At 34.7% G+C, this 23,842-nt stretch overlaps 2 protein-coding genes across 6 annotated transcripts in view; both read left to right on the top strand.

Annotated features, from left to right (window-relative positions):
- The first annotated feature begins 421 nt into the window (after positions 1-421).
- On the top strand, positions 422-19,217 carry bicc2 (bicaudal C homolog 2). Of its 2 annotated transcripts, XM_026280024.1 has the most exons (20): positions 422-512; positions 1,731-1,928; positions 3,859-3,905; positions 4,550-4,619; positions 5,420-5,499; positions 5,574-5,735; positions 5,836-5,889; positions 6,933-7,127; positions 7,197-7,460; positions 8,960-9,091; positions 9,892-10,081; positions 10,230-10,363; positions 11,291-11,451; positions 11,552-11,642; positions 11,809-11,848; positions 14,400-14,548; positions 16,913-17,057; positions 17,295-17,440; positions 18,511-18,610; positions 18,711-19,217. In XM_026280024.1, the coding sequence occupies exons 2-20, from the start codon at positions 1,808-1,810 to the stop codon at positions 18,836-18,838; spliced, it is 2,409 nt and encodes an 802-aa protein (XP_026135809.1). In that variant the 5' UTR covers positions 422-512; positions 1,731-1,807; the 3' UTR covers positions 18,839-19,217. The 2 variants fall into 2 exon arrangements, with proteins under 2 accessions (XP_026135809.1, XP_026135808.1); XM_026280023.1 differs by lacking the exon at positions 422-512 and having other exon boundaries at positions 1,601-1,928.
- A 3,585-nt stretch (positions 19,218-22,802) lies between these two features.
- Positions 22,803-23,842, top strand: part of LOC113113646 (testican-1-like) — a 224,592-nt gene continuing 223,552 nt past the window's right edge. For 3 of the 4 annotated variants that reach the window (XM_026280021.1, XM_026280020.1, XM_026280018.1), the window contains exons 1-2: positions 22,803-23,035; positions 23,418-23,567. In XM_026280021.1, the coding sequence (XP_026135806.1) occupies positions 23,418-23,567 (150 nt within the window). In that variant the 5' untranslated portion in view covers positions 22,803-23,035. Of the gene's footprint in view, positions 23,036-23,107; positions 23,286-23,417; positions 23,568-23,842 lie in introns of those variants that run through there. The other variant, XM_026280019.1, reaches the window with a different exon arrangement.

Raw genomic sequence — 23,842 nt, 5'->3', positions numbered from 1 at the left:
AAGGTTACTTTTGAACATTTTCTAAACATTCTTAAAAAGTTATTAACATTTAAAAAATTTCACTGAAAATTTGATGGTTTCAGGCTTTAGACTAAGCCAGGATTAAGCTTTTAAATGAAGACATATATGCAGATGTTCACACTTTAATTTAAGGTCCAATTACAAACCATTAACTTAGATTTTGCCTCAATAAACTAAACCCCTATATTGCTGCTTATAAATAGTTAGTTAAGTGGTGGTTAAGTTTAGGTATTGGTAAGATTAAGGATTGCAGAATATGGTCATGCAGAATATGTGCTTTATAAATAATAATAAACAGTCGTGATATTTTCGTGAATGGCAGCTGACTGACCCAGAAGAGAAGAAATTGTTGAATAAAGTTGTTATTTTTGTTTTCACCATGGTAGATCCATTGCTGTCTATGCCGGATCAGAAAGCTCTCGGATTTCATAAAAAATATCTTAATTTGTGTTCCGAGGACAAAGGTTTTAAGGGTTTGGAGCAACATTAGGGTGAGTAATTAATGACAGATTATTCATTTTTGGGTGAACTTTCTTACAGAGCCTTGCACATGACATGGAAGAAAAAAAAAAACAAATTGTGCGCACAATTTACTAATTATTTTCCTTAATGTACTAAAACTTTTAAACACACAATTACTATTGCATTCCCTCGATTAACTATTTACGATTTAGCAAATCGAGGGAACGAATTAGTAAATCGTGCACACAATTTATAAATCGAGTGAACGCAATAGTATTCGTGTGCAGGTTTTAGTACATTGAGGGAACGAATTAGTAAATCGTGCACACAATTTATAAATCGAGTGAACGCAATAGTATTCGTGTGCAGGTTTTAGTACATTGAGGGAACGAATTAGTAAATCGTGCACACAATTTATAAATCGAGTGAACGCAATAGTATTCGTGTGCAGGTTTTAGTACATTGAGGGAACGAATTAGTAAATCGTGCACACAATTTATAAATCGAGTGAACGCAATATTATTCGTGTGCAGGTTTTAGTACATTGAGGGAACGAATTAGTAAATCGTGCACACGATTTAGCCTAATATTTTTTCCTGCATGTCATGCGCGGGGCTCCGTACTTTCTCTTTAATAATAGGCATGCAAAAAAGCAACTAGTTAATAGTAAGAAATGGTCACCATACTAGTGTTACAAAGAGTTTTTTTTATGTGCCTTTTAGAAACTATATATGTATTCTGGTGTGCATCCCGATACAAATCGATAACAATGACAGACTTTAAGATATGTCAGTGCTGAATATTTCATTTGACTGTATTGCAAACATTATGGGCATGTTACTTTTAAATGTTTATGAACATTCTGAAACAAGTATTGACATTCCAAAAAAAAAAGTACTTCCATGTTTTTGTATGTTTTTATGCTGACATTATTAAAAACAAGGTTACGTTGGGCAAACATTCCATTAACGTTGCTGTTCAGAACTTTCAACAGTGACTCAATTGAGCCTCTTATTTTAGGAGAAACAACAGTGATACAGAACTTCTCAGCTGCCCTGTGGTCATGTGATCTGTTAGAGGGGTGTGATATGCTATATTGCTCTGTTCTGAGGTGTGTGTGTGTGTGTGTGTGTGTGTGTGTGTGTGTGTGTCAGGGCCCCTCTTTTTCTTGTTTCCTTGGTCACACTGACAGACACACACACACACACTCACTATGGCAGCCTCAGAGACATGCAGCTCTGTTCCAGAGTCTCCTGAACCAGAGTCCTGCGACGGGCCGCAGCTGGACCAGAACCAGACCCCGCAAAACCAGAACAACAAGAAGATGGAGGAGGAGGATGAGGACGAGGAGGATGAAGGATCTGAACTCCAGGAGCCTTCAGACCCGGAGTGCGTGGAGGAGAGATTCCGGATCGACCGGAAGAAGCTGGAGCTCATGCTGTACGGTCAGTGTATGATCGATGACAGTAATCCGAACATTTATTCCTGAAAAAGCTTCATTAACCTGTGCATGCAAATGAAACCCATCGAGAAAGCCACCTGTCATGGTTTTCCAGCAAAATGCCCTTCTGAAATTCACTGAGATGTGATGTTAGGCAGCATTAGATGGATGTGGCCTGTTTGTGTGGTGCTTCTGCTGTGATGAACAGGTTTAATGATCTGTTATCATGAGCTGTCCAGGAAGATCCCGGAGTCCTGTTTAACTGCCCACGATTCATCAACACGAGCTGGAGCTGGCATTCAAATCCCTCTGAGATGAGAGCGAGTGACAGATTGAGCTGGTCAGGGAGGAAAGCAAAGATGTTTGTGTGCTGATCTGGTACAGAAGTTCAGAAGTATTCCTTCAGTGCTCATCAGACTTTCACTTTTAAGATCAACCTCACAGCAGATCTTTCACCTGTTGTTCCTTAGAATTAGACACATTCGTATTGTTTTTGGAAAAAGGTGCCTCTGATTACTGATTACTCTTCATAGACACACATTATTGGAGGAATCGCTCGTGTCTGGATCTCAAACGCTCGGACTTCACACACACTCCACTTTAACAGTGATTCGTGCTTCAGTTGTCTGTGTTTCTGCTCATTGTGTCTTTAGTTCGCTGTGTTTGCTTCTTTCACAGGGAGGTGAATTAGTTTTGCGTCAGCATCGGTCGCTCTAACATAACTTTGCTGTTTGACGCCGTTTCTCAGAAGCAGCTTTGGGGGCTTTTTCTTTTACACACACACACACACACACACACACACACCCTCTCACTCACACACACGCTGGTTGTTCAGTCATTCTTGCTTGCAGAGCCGTGTAACCCGTAGCGATGAAGAGCAGTTAATGAAAGGAGGGATGTTCACCCTAACCCTGTAAATGTCTCTCTGGGGCAAATGTGTTTAACTTTACCATCCTCTCACACACACACACACACACACACAGATATACACTCTCAATTGGCACAATGGTTTTCAGACTGTACAAACTGTATTTTATATCTCTCTACCTAAACCCTAGACCTAAACCTACCCCTCACACAAAACTTTCTGCTGATTTAGATTTACAAAAGCTTAATTCTGTATGGTTTATAAGCTGCTTTCCTCATGGAGACTTTAAAAAAGGGTCCCCACAAGGTGAAAACTGCTGGTAAAACTATCCTTGTGGATATATTTGGTTGCCATAATGTAATGAGTACCAGGTACACACACACACACACACACACACACACACTGCCTTTACATGTTTGAAGTCTGTTTGAGATTAAATGTTTGTGTTTTGTAGTTTATTTAGAGATTTAGCAAACCAGTCCATAAACACACACTGTTTCTTCATTTATTTATTTGTTTATTTCAGTAACATTTCAATTTAATGTTAAGTATATAATGTATCATATGCCTATATATTGTCTACATATAGTTTAGAATAAATTGTTAAAACAGGGCACAATAAGAACAAAATATGCTATTATGAGTACAAAACATGCAATATTATTAAACTATTTAATTGTAAAATTATTATTATTATTATTATTTACAAAAGCACACAGCTGTTTATTTGTTTAAGTGCCCTTTACATTGTTGGTAAAACATATATGTGTGTATTTATGTATTTGTCTGCAAATGTATATTTATTTGTTGACACATAGTATACTTTAGAAACAGACTATATAGAAAATCTGTAAACAGAGCACAAAATATCAACAAAACTTGGTTTTATGAATGCAAATTATGTAATATAATGTAATATTTAAATTCCATTATATATTGTATCATGTATAATTAAATATATACATAATGAAATATTTTACAAAATACATTTTGTTATAATTGTATTATAATGTTTTAATATAAAATATGGCGTATAAATCTTTCTTTCTTTGCTCTTTGTCTTTAGCTCCTGCAGAAGGTTCTGGACTCACAGGTGAGGAGTTCTTCCAGAAGGTAAGAAACCAGAAGAGTTCAAGTAAACATCTAATATTATTTATATTATGATTGCCATTTGATATTTGATAAGTTTTTGTTCATATTTGAATTATGTATATAGTAAGTTTTAGTTTTTGTTGTATGTCATTTTTATTATTTATTATAAGTTTTAGATTAAATATATGTAGTTGTTTGAGTACTCAGTTGCTTTGGGATCTAACTCTAACAATATCTAACTCTAAGATTTAGTATATTTTATTTCAAGTAATGAAAATGTGTTTTATGGTTATAATTACTCTGATATGAACTCATCTTTGATCAGTTCCTGATATGGGCTTCATTCACATTTTCATATTTAAACATTCATAATCCTGTCAAAGCGTCTGCCATCTGCAGACATCAAAAAACGTGTGCACGTGTTTTTCTGTTTTGTTTTGTTTTTTGTGAGTTTTTGGTCTTTTGTTAATTAAGGAGAGAGAAAAAAAAGTCACCGAAGTGACTTTGTCCCAAACATACACACAGAACAGATTTGCTGTTGTGAAGGCAAAACAAAGGGCTTTGAGATGCTAATGAGCCATTGTCTCTGTTGAATGGACTGTGAAGATGCAAATTGAGTGTCTTTTGAACGTGAGTTTCTCTTCCTCACACACTCATTGTCTCAGGTGATGAGCGAAACACACACGCAGGTGAAATGGCCATCCAAGCTGAAGATCGGTGCCAAATCAAAGAAAGGTGAGAGCTGTCACACTTCTGTCATCATTTATTCACCCTCATGTTGGTCCAAACCTAAAAAGAGACATTTAGTTGAATGTCCAGGCTGCTGTTTTACATACAATGACCAAAAAGTTCCAAAGCACCATAAAGGTGTCATAAAACTAGTGAGCATGACCCATGCACTGTATTCCTGGTGTCTAGTTACATGCAATTGCTTTTGCCATTATTGAGATCTTACCCGACTGAAGTCTGAATATGCAGATGAGGTTTAAGCTGATGTCATATGGGTTAAAGCCCAAAGTGTGCTTTGGTTTTTATGCATAAACAAGATTCGGTTTGGGGACATAATTGTCTAGTAAGATAAATATGACAAAACCTTCCTTTGGGCATGTATTCAGATGTATTTAGAAAAATGGCTCATATTATTATTATTATTATTATTATTATTTTGTTACTATAAATGCATAATCTTACCTTTTAGGGTTTAGGTCAGTTGATATAAAATAAATAGAAAACATTAATGTTAATTTAAATAAAATAAACCATCTAAAAAAAATAAATAAAAAAAAACCTTAAACTTATTTTATTTCATTTAGGCGCCAATGCAACTTTTTCTCATTTTGTTTAGTTTAAGTACTAAAATTACGAAAAAAAATTTTTTCATAATGTAATGAATATTTCCATTTGCTAAATGATAAGTCTTTAATGCTCACAAAAATAAAGGCCATTTTATTGATCCTAATCCACCAGTTTTCCACTGAATAGTTTGGAGTTATAGAAGTGAAATGCATTGTGAGGATTTGTGTGTTTCTGTTCAGATCCTCATGTGAAGGTGGAGGGGAAGAGAACAAACGTTCTGGAGGCCAAACGCATGATTCTGCAGCTTCTGGAGACTAAGGTGAGGCTTGAGCTTCTTTGGTTTCTCTGTTCATCTGCCCGGCGGTGGTCTCACAGCAGCCCACCTGTGCACAGGTGAATAAAGTCACCCTGAAGATGGACGTCACACACACAGAGCACTCTCATGTGATCGGGAAAGGAGGCGGGAACATTAAGAAGGTGATGGAGGACACTTCCTGCCACATCCACTTCCCCGATTCCAACCGGAACAACAGCGCAGGAGAAAAGAGCAACCAGGTGCTCCCTTCCCTCACTGTTGTATCATACTGCTGTACATACTACAGTACAGGATTCATTTGAGGTTTAGATGGAAATATAAGTAAGTATATACCTGCAGGTGTCAATCGCTGGGCCGGTTCAGGGGGTGGAGTCTGCCAGGAGACAGATCCGGGTCAGTGACGCATTCACATTAATATTCAATACATACCAAACAGGGGAATTTATAATCAGTATTCATATATTTAGATTATTTACTTATTTCAAAATATTTTTATGTTTGAGACATGTCTTGGTTGTTTTTCTCCTCAAAATTTGAAAGTAACAGAAAGAGAAAGATCAAGAGCATAAAAGGGTCATAAAATGCACTTAGTGAGGTGTCAACTGATGTGTATCACTGAAAACAATATTTTCACTCATTATTATTATGTTGTATTTTTCTTTCGGATCAGTTTTTGTTTGTGTTTTTTAAAATAATATCTATTATAATATTAATTTTTTAGTTTTAGTTTTAACGTAGTTTTAGTTATTTTACCAAGAGAAGAGAAAAAGAGTAATGTTGCCTTGGCAGCAAACTTAAAAAAATAAGTAAAATTTTTATATTATATATTTATATTTATATTATATTATATTAAATTTTATTTAAAGTAACAGTTCATTATTTTATATTTAGATGACTATAACCCTTACAACTATCATATATAATCTTATATCATAATGTTAATTTGAATTTATTAATATAATATTGCAAATTAATACGTTATAATATATAAATAATTAACCCTAACCCTAACATTTGTTAAGTATTTATACTTTATGGTAATTTCTATTATGATACCTTTAACTTTTAGGATGCTTAAAACAAAAATGTTATATATATATTAATAGTACTACAGCAATTACATTTAATGACCATTAAGTTACTTTAATTTTCATATTTTTTGTGATAATTTAACACATTTTAATATTTAGTTAACATAATAATTACAATATAACATAACATAAATGATTAATTTATAATATCAGTATCATATAACATAAAATATTAAATTACAATATAATTATATACATATGTATAAAAGTAAAAAAATATAAAGTTTTAAAGTTTTTTACATTATGCTAGTATTTGTCATGCTACTTTTAAAATATATGGCTTTGTATTCAAGATTCATATATTTAGATTGAAATATGTGTTTTACGGGTGAATCGGATTTGCAGGACCTGCAGCCCCTGGTGCTGACCTTTGACCTGCCTGTGACTCTTGTGGGAGGTGTGGTGTGTGACACGGGCTCGCCGGTGATTCAGCACGTGGCTCAGGCGTTCGGAGTGAGCGTCAGCTTCAGGACACAGCCCAAACTCTACTGCAGCACCTGCAGCGTGAGAGGAACGCAGGGAAACGCCGCCGCCGTCAAGGTGACGCTCGCCTTCACACACCTCACAGCGCCGCATGCTGCATCAATAACTGACCTTTGACCTCTGCAGAAGGCCACCTGCGTCCTGATGGAGCTGCTGCTGGGTGCGGAGGCGCTGGCCGGGGTAACGGGGGTGATGGTGAGCACACAGCTGGACGTGACCTCGCAGCAGCACCTGTTCCTGTTGGGTCAGAACGGAGCTAACTTCCTGACCGTCATGCATCAGACGCACACTCAGATCATCCTGCCTGACCTCAGCGCTCCGCAGCACACACCCGCGCTGCTGATCCAGGGCACGGCCGACGGAGTGTGTGTCGCTCGACAGCAGCTCATGGTACAGACCTGTGTGTGTGTGTGTGTGTTGAGCTCAGTATGTGGATGTAATGGTCACATGAAGTGAAAATTCTACTTATTAATATTTTTTATTTTATCTTATTTTTTTTTTTATTTCAGTGTTAGTTTTAGTTAATTTCTTTACTTCTAGCTAAACTAAATGATAATTAGAAATGTTGCTTTGTCAACTAACTGTAATAATAAATTAAAAAAGAAAAGACTCATAAGTTAAGTATATTTTAAAATAAGTAATAGTGTTAATCCAGTGTTGTTATCTTAAACTAAAACTAATAAAAATAGATCCAAATAAAATAGAAAAATTTGTAAATTTAAATAAAATAAAGTATAATAAAATATTTTTTAATGCTGTCAAATGATTACTCATGATTAATTGCATCCAAAATAAAAGTTTTTGTTAGCGTAATATATGCCTGTGTATATTTATTATGTATATATAAATACACACACATGCATGTATATATTTAAAAAAATATTCTGTTCACATAATATATATAAAATATGAATTATATGTATAATTACATGTAAATATTAAAAATATATATATACTGTATGTGTGTTTTTTATATATAAACATAATAAATATACACAGGCATATATTATGTAAACAAAAACTTTTATTTATTAACAAAAATGATTAATCATTTGACAGCATTAAAATACACACATGCACATATTTAAGACAAATATATTATGCTTATATATTAAATATATTTATACAGTATATAATACAAATTCTCTGAATATAAATATATACATGTGAATACATGTACATATTTTCAAAATATATACTTTATATACATAATAAATAGAGTAGTGATGTCAAACGATTAATCGCAATTAAACCGCATCCAAAATAAGTTTTTGTCTACATTATATGTATGTGTGCTGTGTATATTTATTATGTGTGTGTATATATATATATATATATACACGAAAATAGAGTATATACATTTAAAATATTTATGTTTATACATTTATTTATAAATATTCTAATATTTTCTATTATATATACACATATATTTAATATGTAAACATAACATTTTCATTTAATATATACCTAATAAGTATACACACATATATTATGCAAACAAAAATGTTTATTTTGGATGCGATTTATTGTGATTAATTGTTTGATAGCACTAAAATAGATAATTTGTAATGTTTTGGGAAGAAGTTTCTATCATTCAGTCATTATATACTGTGGCCTCAGACGACATGTGCAGTGTGTCGCAGTTACAAAAGTCTCAAAGTGATTGCATTAGGAAATATCAAAGCAAATGTCATTTAATGTTCAAATAGAACACAAACACACAATTCTGACAGCATTACAACACACAGTATGCTTAGTATACAATAAACAAAAGACATTTGTCATGAAGTACATTTCCTCTGAGATGAATGAGTGTGACACATCTGTGTTGGTCTCCTGCTGGTGTGATGTGTGTGTATGTGTGTGTGTGTGTGTGTTTCCTCGGTCAGGACTGTCTGCCCGTCTGCCTGATGTTTGATTTGAAGGACGAGGGAGAGTCTGACCCTCGGAAACTCGCTCAGATGATGCAGAACCTGGGTGTTTTTATCAGCGTCAAACCCAAGGTCAAGCAGACAGCAAAGGTACTGCAGCACAGCTCCCACAATGCACCTGTCACCAGAAAAGTCATGCACACAAATTCATAGACTACAATTACAGTTTCATTCTTTTACTTCCTAAAACCCCAGTCATCATCTTTAGGGCCGTTCACACTGACAGCAGTAAACTCACTGCATTAATTACCTTCACATGTTTCATCATTTCACTTTTTTGGGTACGGGTCATATTAGAGCAAAAGCCTTGCATGGCTCATTATTCACCAAAAATATGACACCATTCAGACACTGCTGACATACTGTTTTTAACGTAGTGTTCTTTGAGTTAAGATGCACTAAACACAATGTTTAGAAGTATGGCTAGTATGGTGAGATAGTCTTCTTGCACATTTACTCCTGGGAAATTTGCAACACTTAAAGCATGTCTTGGTTATCTTTCACCACATAATATATAAAAAAACAACACTGTAAAATTGTATGATAAAAGTATATGTAAAATATAATATATTCCTAATAGAAAATGAAAGAATATAATGATTATAACTGATGTAATATACAAATGCATAAAATAATATTCAAACATATTATACTATTTTTTAATGTAATATTAAACAAATTATATATACTTTCTTTAAATTTGTAATTTTAATTAATAAAAAAAAACATACTTAAATTGTAATATCAAGTTGCAACATAAAATTGAAAACACTTTCTGAATGCACTGTATAAGTATATTTTATTATACTGTTATTTATTATTATGATTGTTATTATTATTTTTTCCGTATGAGGTGTTAAATGATAACTCTTTAAAGTGTCTGTCTCCAGTCGGTGGTGGTTAAAGGTTTGGAGAGGAACATCGGCAGTCTTTACGAGGCCAGACGTCTGCTGCTGGGCCTGGACTCCACTGAGGTTAACATGATGACCAAGACCCCGCTGGACCCTCTGGTGGCCAATAATGGAATCACAAGCTACTGGATCAATGTACTAATGCAGCAGCTGCGGCTCGCTGAGACAGGTGTGTGTGTCTGTGTGTGTGTGTGTGTGTGTGTATGCGCACTTCATCCTCTTTAGTTTCACTCATGCGTGTTAGTTTTACAAAATAAATGGTATGTTTTTTTGTACCAATCTTTTTTCTAATCTTCATCTTTTGTGTCAATCTTCAGGTGCTGTGCCCTCTACTGAAGCCATGATTGGGTCTCTCTCTGGGAAGCCCCGCCCCTTGCCTCCTCCCGGATTGGCTGTTTCCTCGGAAGATGGAAGGATAGGAATCAAAGGAGTGGAATCCAAATTAGAGAAGGTTTGGGTGAACATGATGTTTATAATGGACATACTCGTGTACTGTATGTATATCGCCTGTCTAGAACGTGTTTGACCCCATAATTCAGATAAAATAAGATAAATAATAAAACTAAATACATAAATAATAATAAGAAGAATGTTTTATTTAGAAAATATAGTTACTAATATTATATCTAAATTAATTGTATTATTACAATTATGACTTTTTTTGTTATTAAATTCGAAAAAAATTATTATAATAATTTTAATATTTAAATATATAAAATAGCATTTCAAATGGTTAAGTATTCATACATCATAGGTGTATTATTTGCTGCTTTTAATTTTCATGCTGATTTAAATAATACTTCTAAATATTATTAAATATGAATATTTTTATGAATATTTATTGTTCAAATGTAATGAATTATAAATAATTGGAATAACCAACAAAACGGTTTAAAACTCAAATTTTCAGGTTCATTATGATCAATAGAATTGAGAATAAAAATATGCTTGACTTCTAATAATAATTTCACCATATAATAAAATAGTCATTTGAAATAAGGTAATTCTGTATTTTTTACATGCAGATTTTTGTAAAAATGCCTACTCTAGTCAAATAATGAGTTAAATGAGATGTAATAAATCATGGATGATGTCATATCCAGCTCCTTTGACACTTCACAAATGAAAGAAATGGAAAGTCTTGTTGAATGCCTTGAATTGTGATATGCAATACATTACAGTATCTCAAACAGTATGTAGAAAGTTATATAGTTGTAGTTATGTAGAAATCTATATTATCATACTAATTGATGAGGTGATTGTACAAACTTATATGCTACTTCTACATCTTCTATTTAAATATGGATGTAATAAAATGCTAAAGTAATTTACATTGATTGACTATAAACAGTAAACTTTGATCATGTGATTGTATCAGATTCCAGAGACTGAGGATCAGCCGACACAAGCAGAGACGGAGCCCTGCGTCACGCCACACGCAGAGGTCAGAGAGGTCATCGTCAAGCCCAATGTCTCTTCGAGGAGAGGCAGCCAATCAGAGGCCTCGAGAGAGCCCAACCCGCTGCAAACGCCGGAGAGGTAAAGAAATCTGTCCTGAACCGATTCTGGTCTAGAATATGATTTACAGCACTGAATGAAGCTCTCTCTCTCTCTCTCTCTCTCTCTGTGTGTGTCTCAGGTCAGTGAGAGCGGAGGTGGATGGTTTTTATCTGAACAGAGACAGACGCTGTAGTTTGAGAATATTCCCATCTGTGGACGCTAATAATGAGGTAAAACGAGAGCAAAACTGTTTTTTAAACGTATTACATCTTCTGTATGAAAAGTTTTCAGAAAGACAGGTCTTGTGAGATTTAGCTCTCAGTTACAATTCACACACAAAACATTTAGTCTTACTGGTTTTTTGAGACAGTTTTTGTTTGCTGTTTATTTGAACAGGATCATGAATATGAGAGAAAGAAGCTTCTGGCAACTCAAGGTTTGTATGTTTTTTTTATTGTAGGACTTAAAACATAAGAAAAGACGATTGATAACTTGATATAATATAATATAATATAATATAATATAATATAATATAATATAATATAATATAATATAATATAATATAATATAATATAATATAATATAATATAATATAATAAAAAGTAGTATAATCAAATAAAGTAAAAAATATGATATATTATATAGAATCATAGAAATGATTAATCAAATTTGAACAGTTTTTTGCAGTGTGGCTGTATTTTATGATAACTAAACACATTTTTATTTGTTACTACTACTACTACTACCAAGCCATCTAGAAATATATAAAATGGTATAGAATATTATTGTATTATGAGAATACACTACGTATGTTTTTGTCTTTTTAGATATTTTTATTTTTAAAAAGTATAATATAAGAATTATAGTTTCTAATTTGTTCAGTTTTATATACTTTTATATGACCTGTATACTGCATATTATGGATATAATATACTGTTTTGAAAATAGTAAATATTTAAATTAATAAATAAATAAAAACATGGATTTAACTTCGGATTTATTTATACATCATGGGTGCATTTATTATTTATTATAAAAAATATGTTTCTAGCAACCTGAGCTTGTTTTTATTCAGGAAGCATTAGTGCAAAATGACATTTGATAACTGCTAATATTATTTGATATGATATGATATGATATGATATTATATTACAAATAATAATAATTGTTATATAATAATAGGTAGTGGTGGTGTGCCATAATGACAGTTCAAAAGATAAATGTATTTACAGTAAAGTTTGGGTGTGTGAGCTCGTTTTTCTGCATAATTTTCCGTGTCTCACATCAAAGTATATTCTTTGTGTATCAGATGAAAAGGCTTGAAGTTGAGTGATTTAAGCTCAGATTGTTATTGTGGGCCGTGGCTGGATGGACTCGTGCCGCCGCAGGCTCCATCTATTTGGCATTCATCATGCTGTATAAAGCTCAAAATGGATTAAAGAGCAGGAGTGTGCCAGAGAGGTGATATAGGGGAGCCATTTAAGCGTTACGCAGTGCCAGAGAGGGTGATAGAGGGACCCATTTCAGAGTAACACGCTGCCAGATTCATAATGGAGCACAGCCACTCCACCTACTGAATATGCAGACAGATGAACAGTCACACACACGAAAACACACGGAGAAACCTGACATCAGATCATTCTGGCTAGATGACACGAGACGTGATGACACTTCTGCACCTCTTGTTGATTGAGATACAAGGAATATTTCTACTCAATACTCAATAATTATAGTATTATTTAAAATGAATTATATTATTAGACAATTGGATGTAGGATTAACAATTTTCACTTAGAAATTGCTAGTGAATTAACCAAAAATGAGAAATCACAAATAACTAATTGAATTAAACAAGAGATTTTGAAGTAGAAAAATTTTAATGGTAATTACTTGTAAAACGTACTTTAACCATCTTAGTTATATATATATATATATATATATATATATATATATATATATATATATATATATATATATATATATATATATATTTTTTAGGGCCAGGTGGGTTTGAATATTTTTGGCTTTTTAAATACAAAATTAGTTTGATGATCTGAAACTTGTAAGTGTGACAAATGTGCAAAAAACAGGGCAAAACCCTTTGTGTGTGATACAGCTTGCTAATACAATAAAATATTTTAATACAACATAATTGTACATGTATAAAACTATATACAAATACAATATACAATAATTTTTTTATCAATATATAATGTTATTATAAATTAATATATGTATATTAAAATAAATAAAATATTATTTAAATTTGTAAAGCATTTATACATTATAAGTGTACTTGTTGCTTTTTTACTGAAAAACGTTTCAGATATAAGATTGTTCTATATTGTTTCTGTTTACATTTCAATTTTAGTTAATTTTTCATTTTTAGTAATTTTGTTGTTTATTTTGTCAGTTTTGTTATTATTTAATAATATCTGTATATTTCTTATTCATTTTTATTTATATTTTAATTTTTAGTTATTTTAGCACTTCAAGTTAAATAAAAAAATTAGAAATGATGCTTTGCCAGCTAATTTAAATGAAATAAGTCGCATTTAATATTTTCAATTATTTAATTTATTTTAATGCTAATTTTATTTACATTTTTAATGGTATTTTAACTTTTAGTTAATGATAACCCTGCTACATACTCCAGAAACTGATACAGTGACTTTTAAACAACTCGCATTTAAACCACTTCATTCTCACACAAACACACACACACACAGAGAGAGAGAGAGAGAGAGAGAGATGTGAAAAAGGTAGCAGCACATTCCTCTGCATGACTGCTTTTGATTAAGTTGCTTAATTAGGTGGCAGGTGTTTAATAATGCAGGGGGATTCACACACACAGAGGCTCGCACACACTTTAATTAGAGCTGCTGTTGTATGCCAGTGTAAATCTGGATGTGGTTCTGAGTGTGTAATTTCTGTGGGTTTCATAATGGTTGTGATTTAATCTGTGAAAACCTGTGTGTGTGTGATAGCCATGCAGCAGAAGCCTGTGGTGACTGAGGTTCGAACCCCTACAGACACCTGGAGTGGCTTGGGCTTCTCAAAATCGATGCCCACTGATGCTGTGAAAGAGCTGAGAGCTGTGAGCCGCCGCTGCTACAGACCATACCACAACCAGCAGGTACTCACATCAATATTTAATTCACATTTATGCTTTTAGCACCCACATTAAACCAAAGTAACTTAGCAGCATTAGCACTTTGTTAAAGAGCAAACAATGTTCGCTCATTCCACCAGATGGGATCAGAGAGGGTGAAGGTTCTGGAAAGCCACTTTATTCCATGTTATGAAAGAACAACAAGGTGCTTTGACCGTAGCTGGTGGGAGGAAGTCTTTTAGCTTTTTAAATGAGGACATATTATAAACTTTAGTTTCTATACAAAGCTAATTTGGCTTTTCAAAGCTCTGTATCAAAGTTCAGCATGTGCGTCAACACAGTAGCATCACAGCAGTGAGTTTTGCACCAACAAATATCACTCACATTTTCTTCATGACATGTAAAAAATCAAGTTGTTTTGACAACGGATATACCATAAAAACCAAATTTTGGTTTGTTTATTAGTGCTTTGATTAAAAGTGACAGTTTCTGTTTCAAATAAATGCTGTTCTTTTAAAGTGCCCCTATTATGCCATTTTTAAGGTTGCTAATATTGTTTTATGAGTCTCTTAAAATAGATTTACATGCATGCAAGGTCAATAACACATTAGTTTTACAATACTTAATATTCACATAAAATCACGTTTAAAATTGTAATAATATTTCTTTTTTTTATGATGAAATAAATGCAGCCTTGGTGAGCAGAAAAGACTTCTTTCAGGGACATTGAAAATCTTAAATATTCCTTTTTCTTTTCTTTCGGGAGTTTGACATCTCCTTCTAACATAGAAAAGAGCAGCAAAACATCAGCTTTTTGTGCCACAGCAGACATAAAGTCATACAGGTTTGAAATAACATGAGTAAATTATGACGAAAAGTTTCATACTTCTTTCAAAAACAATTAAAATCTTACGGACTAAAACTTTTGAACAGTAATCTTAGCCGTGCTGTAGCTAGTTCATCAAAGTTAGGTCTCCATGAGTAACTTCACATTTCCTGAGTGTAAACATTAAACGCAAGTGTGTGTGTGTGTGTGTGTTTGTACTAAATGACAGACTGCACAATTACCCACCTGTGTGAGTGTGTGATGGGTTTATGAAAAGATTCATTTCTGATCAGTGGGATACAGTCTGAACACACACACACACACACACCAACACACAGGTGTCTGTCATTCAGAGCTGTGTAATCATGGAGAAAGTTTTCTGAACCCCAATCACAGACGTGTATGAGCACACAGTGAGCAGCACATCCCTGTTCCCCTCACTTCCTCCCTCATTTCCTCTCCGCTGGGATAATGAGACTCTCCCAATTAAAGATCTCAATGGAAGCGGTTTAGCAACGCACTGCAGCGCTGACTGAATCTGTTTTTGATTGTTACTGCTGTTTGAATCACATTATTTCTGAGAATAAGTGAAGCCCTGTGAAGGATTCAAATTGAAAAGTTATTGAAATCTGTTTGCGTTGCTTTCTTTCCATTGTGCTTTATCTGTTTGTAAAGGGTAGTTCAATCAAAGATGTACCTTTTGTCATCATTTACTCAAACTTTTATGACTTCCTGTCTGCTGTGGAATACAAAAGCAGATGTTTTGCTGCTCTGTGTAATCAAAGCAGACAGTGATCACGAGATGAAAAAAGAGGAATAATTCAGTGCTTATAAAAGAAGTCACTCCAAGGGTGCATTTATTTGATTAGAAATACAGAGAAAAGAAGTAATATTGTGAAATAATATTACAATAAAAAAACTGTTTTCTATGTAAATATATTGTAAAATGTTATTTATTCCCTTGATCAAAGCTGAATTTTTTTTTTTAAAACAAAGCTGAAACATTTCTGATTATTACCAAAGTGTAAAAACTGATACATTTCATTTTTCAGGATTCTTTGATGAATAGAAAGTTCAAAAGAACAGCATTTATTTGAAACAGAAATCTTTTGTAACATTGTAAATGTCTTTACTGTCCCTTTTAATCAATTTAACTTACTTGCTGAAGAAAAGGAATAGCAGTTTTGAGGTGAGCAGAAGAGACAGACACTCTTAAAAATAAAGGTGCTTCATGATGCCATAGAACCTTTTTTGTCTAAATGGTTCCATTAAAGAACCTTTAACATCTGAAGAACCTTCACAAAATTTTCTTTGTGGCAAAACAAGGTTCTTCACATTATAAAAACGGAAGAAACAGATGGTTCTTTAAAGAACCTTTGACTGAATGGTTCCTCTATGGCATCACGTGAAGAACCTTTTAAGCACCTTTATTTTTAAGAATGTACAATAGTAAAACCTGCTTCCTTTTCAGATTTATTATTATTATTTTAATAATAGTTTCACATAAGAACAAAAGTTGTTTTAATTTCTCTCTTTTTAATAATGTTTTTGTCTGGTTGTAGTCGTGGAGTTCACAGAGTGGGAAGGAGCGCAGCTGGATCGGCAGTGACTCGGAAAACTGGAGAGAAAGACGTGGATCTTTGTCTTCATCACCACCTCCATCATCATCCTCGTTCACTCCCTACAGTCTGTCAGCTTCCCGAACAAGTAAGTGTGCTGCTAAACTCACCCCTCTGCTCTTTAATTGCAGAGGGTGTGACATATTGTGTTTAATTAGCAGCAACGATTCAATTAGTTAATGAGAGCTGCTCATTACACAATTTAATTCTGCCAGCAGCTTTATTTCAAGGTGAAACAACCACTTGTGCTGAAACGAGTCAAGATTAAAACCTACTGGGAAATTAAAATATTACGAGCTTCTTAGTTTTGACCTTTGACCTGCAGCTGAGGGATACCTGACCGGCTTTGAGGGCGGGGCATCCAGACATTTGATTGGCAGGTCTCCCAGTCCCTCCCACGCAGACGATCTTATAGAGTTACTGACACAGCTGGGTCTGGAGAAATACATCGACATTTTCCAACAACAGGAGGTAAATACACAACCCACACACACACGCACACGCACGTCCCAGACGGCACACCCACAGACGCCCACGCTGCTGTTGTCTGATGCATATCTGGCTCTGAGCGCTTTTAGGAGTCAGAGCACACAGGTTTATTTCAGTCTGCCTGGAAACAAAGTCAAGTCTAAAGGTTTGAGATGGAACTAGTCAGCGAGTTTGCCAAAGTTCAGATCTTTAAATACTCAATACTTAAATGAGTTTTGTTTGAGCCAGTAAGTAGAAGGTAAACTAGACTTCCATGAGAAGAACTCTAGATTCTGCACTCTTTTCTGTCTGCGAAATAAATCAGCATTTACACTACAAAAATACTGAATAACAAACTTGTTTTTTGCAATATTTAGTACAAAAAATCTAAACATTTCTAAATGAAGATACATTCATTTGAGAAGCAAATTGCCAAATTTATGTGATAACGAGACTTTATATTTTATCAAATAAAACAAATGTCTTACCCGTGTGTGTGTATATATATATATATATATATATATATATATATATATATATTGCAGTGTATTACAGACAGAAAATTAGATATGTGCAGTTATTTAAATGTTTCCATTGTAAAGGTATTCAGTTAAAGATAGTATTGATACTTAATAAATAGAGCCTTTAATAAATAATACAACTTTCCTTTAACCCCATTAGCAGATATTTGTTCTTGAGTTTTTTTTTTTTTTTTCATTTGTCTTCTCAGGTTAAGTCACCTTTATTTGAGGATGATTACATATTAGCAGTGTATTACAGACATCAATTCAGATATGTGCAATTATTTAAAGATTTTTGTATTTTTTTCACACATTAATTATTGACAGACAGACAGACAGACAGACAGACAGATAGATAGACAGATAGATAGATATAGATAGATGGAAAGATTGATGGATGGATGGATGGATGGACGGACAGACAGATAGTCAAACTGTGGTTGGTTTCTTCATGTTGCTGTAATGAAGGGTTTATAAAGTTAAACGTCTAACCACACGACACACTTTTGCACACAAAAACACACCTACTGTGAATGTTCTCTGGTCTGTCAGATCGATTACCAGACGTTCCTGACGCTCTCAGACGAGGATTTGAAGGAAGTGGGCGTGAACACGTTTGGAGCGCGACGCAAGATGATCCTCGCCATCACGGGTCACTCTCATTAACCAATCTGACACACCTGATCATCTCAACACATGGTGGATAAATAGAAACACTTGAGTTTTCATTTGAAACTTCTCCCCCTCAACAGATTTGAGCAAAAAGAGGAAGTTTCCAGAAGTGTCCAGCATGAAGTCGGGATACCTGGAGGGAGGAGCGAGCGGCCGTCTCCCGCGGATCATGAATGAGGACGCGGCTGCCAAGAGTAACCGCTGGTGATGGGACGATGTGACCGATGTAGAGCTTCCTATAATGCCCCTGGGACCGGTTTGTGCTTCCTGTCATGTGGCCCTCTGGGACCAATCAAAGTGTGACATGATAGATGATTTCCATATAAGACAGAGAGGACAGATGTGCTGTGACTCTCAGAGGAAACATGCAGAGAAGTGTGACCTTCAGCGTGAACCGACCGACTGCCTGCCCAGAACCCACACTTAGTATGCAAGCCTCTGACTCTCTCTACCTCTGTTTCTCTCTCTACTGCTCTTCTATGCAAACTTCATTTCCTTTATGTATTGTTCCAGTATGAGAATACTTTACGACTATGCTTTAATGTCAGTTAAATTTGGATCTCCCATTAAATGAGAACCAAAAAACACACAGTTTCCTGTATTAACTTGAAGCAGTTTTTGATTTTAGAGTTGTGGTGACGAAACTTAATAAAAAAAAGTAATACTGAATTACTGTAAGCATACAATGATCACAGGATAAATATGGCCCTATAAAAAGTGTTATAAAATAAATATTTAAATTTAAATAATGTTTTATAAAACACCTCCATTCAAGTAAATAATACAATTTACTTTTAAATTAGTCAAGTCAAGTCTGCTTTATTGTCAGTTCTTCCACATATATATTACATACATATAGAGAATTGAAATTGTGTTACTCTCAGACCCTTGGTGCATACGGATAACACTAACAGTAGAACATTTAATACAGATAATAAAATATAAAGTACAAATAGGTAATGTAAAAAGAAAGATAAGTAAAGCAGCACAAGGCACATAGCAGATAGTGCAAACCAGTGAAGTAAACAAAAGTATTATTTTAAACTAAGATTCTGTGACAAAACCTTCATTAAAATAAGATATAAAATAATTGTTTTAATTTAATTTAATTTAACTTTGTTGAAATAAATAATAATTATTTTAATTACAATATTTTTTTGTGACAACCTTCATTAAAATAAATCATAGAATTATTTTAATTACAATATTTTTTTTCTGACAAAACCTTCAATGAAATAAATAATTATTTTTTAATGTACATTTGTGTGACCAATACGTAATCATTTACGTATAATAATAATTTTTTAATGTAAATAGTTTTATTTGTACAAACCTGTATTAAAATATGTTATAAAATAATCCTTATTTTAATCGAAGTCATTTTTCAAATATGTTTTGAAATTCAAAACTTGATTAAAATATTTTCAACTATAATTATTATTTTAATTTAAATAGATTTCTGCGACACAAAAACCTCAGCCAATAGAGGGCGACCTTTCACTGTCTCTGCCTCTACCAGAGCTTAGGTTTTGTGTATTAAGACTCGTCCTAGGAATAATTTTTCCAAGGAAATGATCAAATGATGTCATTTCATAACCTTGCAAATTACCAGCTCGGCAGAGTTCTCTGTTAAATAAATATACTGTGTGCTAAATGAATAATTAGCTACTTTTATTCAGCAGAGAAAAATATGAAACCGCTCTCAATATTTTGCCGTTGCACCCCAGTGCACAAGGGAAAGTTTTCAATTAAAATTATCTGTTGTGAGTGTGCTCAGCGTTTTTCTCATTTACAATTTAATGCATCTCTTGTCTGCATGTCATTCAGCTGGATTTCTCAAAAACATCATGTGGATTTCAGCTGTGTCAATATCTTGGCTTTGGCTGATGGGGATTTTCAAACTCTTAACACTCTAAAAGAGTAAAATGTTAACAGCACATATTCAGAAACCGCACTGACCTGTATTACCCACGTTAAAATATTGCCACTTAACATTAACAGCATTAAGCCAATGGAGTGAAATGGAATAAATTAAACACACAAACAGACAAACACACACACACACACACACACACACATACAGCTCTGCTTGACACAGAGAAACTGTCTCGTGTCCATGAGCGTCTCGCCACAAGACATTCAGTGTTTTAATGATGACAGCTCATGACTCAGCCACTGCAAGGTTAGAACCGCCAACCTTATATTTACCACCAGGACAAACATTTAACCAGTCACAACAAGACTTTGAGTTTGTGTGACTGTAGTGCTGATGCACTAATGCACCCTCAACTGTCATTAGTTCCATTACAATGCTTTTATTGATAAATTATATTGCATTAAGTTGTTTTAAAATGTCCAGCATGATGTATTAAAGTAGAGCTCCCTAAATTGTCTTTACACAATTGAGTTAAGGCTGCTACATATTCTGTGTACAGATTCAATGCTGCATAAAAGCCAGATTAATGCAGCTCTTATCTACCTCAGAGGTGGGTATATATCTTCAGCTTTTTCCCCCTCACTTTACATTTTAGTGCATAAAAAAGCTTAGTGGCTTTTCTCCATGTTGCATGTCAGCCTTGCTTTCATACAATACCATATAGAATAAAATTAAATAAATAAATTCATACAGAACAGCCATATTACCACCATCCTTTCAGGCTATGAACTCTTCAAGGACAAGTAAGTGTCTCCTCTTTTTATCACTTCGTTTTTTGTTGGAATGGAATGATTTAAACCTTTTATAGTTTTGAAAAGGCACCCATTTTGTGGAATGAGACTCAAAAGATTATTTCTGCATTAGTAGTTTTGCAGGTTAAGTTATGAAAATGATACCTTCTTTGAACATTCAAAGTTTTTAAACTAGTTTTAGAGGTTTCTGTGAATACTAAAGACAACAGGGAATGTTCCATTTTATTACCCCCCCCCCCCCAAACATTATGGGAATGTAACTTTTAAATGGCCCTTAAACAGATAAACATCCAACCAAAAACGTTCCATAACGTTCTGAGAACGTTCGCTAGTTTAGTTATTTTAATCCCTTAGCTTTATCATTCCAAAGCAGTGTTTATAATATTATTTTGTTATTCAAAATTATTTTGTTATTCCACTTTGTTATTCTTCTAATTGTTTACGAGTCGGAAACGTCGCACATTCAACAAAAACAGTGTACTTCAGCATTGCACAACAAGGTGTATACACGCATTAGATGCGGCTTCTTTGCAGTGTACAAAGCTGGAGTAAGTGCAGTGGTGCTGAACGGACAGCTCCCTCATTGGGGAACACCTGCAAATATCCGTCTCGCGCGTTATGTTTACTACTAATGAGCTTAATCTATTGACTTATTTATTCTCTTTAATTAAAAATGAGCCAATATTCCCATCACACTCTCTCCTCGCAGCTGAATTCACTGCAGTGTACAGCGGGCAGTTCAGAGCCATTACAGGCTGATTCCAAATGAAAACCGAGGCTGGTTTTAATTTGTTAGCAGTGATCAGGGAGCGTGTATTGATTCCCTCCGCACAGCACTGGATGTTTTACAACTTAAAGTCAACACCTGCGTATTACCTCCATCACACCCCAACCTCCGCGTTTATTCCCGAGTGAATGCACCACTCCCTTTGTTCTGCATCAATTCTGAGACTGAAAGACTTGGTCCCAAATCCCATAATTGTGCACTATTCGAAGACGTTTTGTATTATAAATAGTGCGAGTAGTGCATTCCCACATAATAATAATAATAATAATAATTAAAAAAATTAAAATATTTATATTACAAAAGGAAAAGTGCACTTTAAATACCCGTATGATGCACTTAGTTAAGTGTGGAACGTTTGACACTTAATGCACCCAACTGTTGCAGCTTTAATTAAGTCGCGAGGGGAAGGGGCTATCAGATTTCGATTATTAATGAAAAAATAACCTCATCAAATTCATACACTACATGGTTGAGTTCATAGTGCATAAGTGCATAGTGTACTGTATAGTGCGTCATTTGGGACGCAGTTTATGTGTGAGCGACGCGACAAAACAGCAACCTTGACGATATAATAAAAAAGGTTTTGATATAACAACTGCGTTTGGTTCAGTTATTAGAGCTTGGGTCACGTGATTGTCATTTGTGGCGTCGCGTCGCTCAGTGTGGCGAAGAGAGAGAGAGAGAGAGAGAGAGAGAGAGAGAGAGCGAGAGCGAGAGCGAGCGAAAGTGGGCGGAGTCACGGTGGGTAGTGGGCGGAGTCGTTTACCGTTCCGTTACACGGGTCCGTTTCTCCCGGTTGTGTTCAGTGTAGCAACTGAGAGGATTTGAGGAAACTCACCCACTCACTCACCCTCCCGTGTTTAGGATACTTAACGGTCCTGCCCGGTCTCCAGTCACCCGCTCGGGAGCAGAGAACCGTCCCGTCTTGAGGTGAGTAAAAGCGAATGATGAATAACGTCTGTATCAAATGAAGCCAATTAACGCAGAAGCCAGTGAAGCTCGCGCTGAAGTAGCCGCGCGCGGGAAGCGCGACCGTTAAAGTCCGTTGTCAGATTTTCTCCTCAGTCCTCAGGGACGATTAATCTTATCAAATGGACATATTCAGCGGATTTATAATCCAGAAATAATCCGCGCCCTTCCTCCGAGGCTCTAGAGTTGTTTATTGGATAAGAATCAGACAGTGAGCTTTTAATATTTTATATTTTGGGCGTGTTTAAAACGAAGTCCTCTCAAACTCAAAAAGGCTTGACGTCTTTACCTCAAGTGCCCCGCAGATAATTCCCCCTGCTCTCTTTCTCTCTTTCTCCCCCAGATGATGCTGGGTCTCGGTCTGTTCGTGTCTCTGGTGGGTCTGACGGTGTCCGTTACCGGCCGCAATGACGGAAACCCGCTGGACAATGATAAGTGGATGAGCACCGTGTCCCAGTACGACAAAAGCAAATACTGGAACAAATTCCGCGACGTGAGTTTTTCCGCTGCATCTCCTTCTGCTGCTGGGACACCCGTGTGTGTGTTTTGCTTTCTATATAGGGACCAAATGTCCCCTCAAAGGTCTTGTAGTCATTATAATTAGCTTAGTTTAGAAACAAAAGTCAAAGCAAGGTCTTTGTGTTTTGTTAGCCTGCTTGGGATTTCTCTAAATATCCCCTGAAGAACAGCAAAGCTTACTGAACACTATTTTGTTGGATTTGCTACAAGCCAAAAGCTTCCTAAATTGGCAACATAGTTTGTTAATTA

Source organism: Carassius auratus, chromosome 14, assembly GCF_003368295.1.
Source record: "Carassius auratus strain Wakin chromosome 14, ASM336829v1, whole genome shotgun sequence".
In the NCBI taxonomy this organism is placed as follows: domain Eukaryota; kingdom Metazoa; phylum Chordata; class Actinopteri; order Cypriniformes; family Cyprinidae; genus Carassius; species Carassius auratus.
This window is presented reverse-complemented; position numbering and strand designations above follow the sequence as displayed.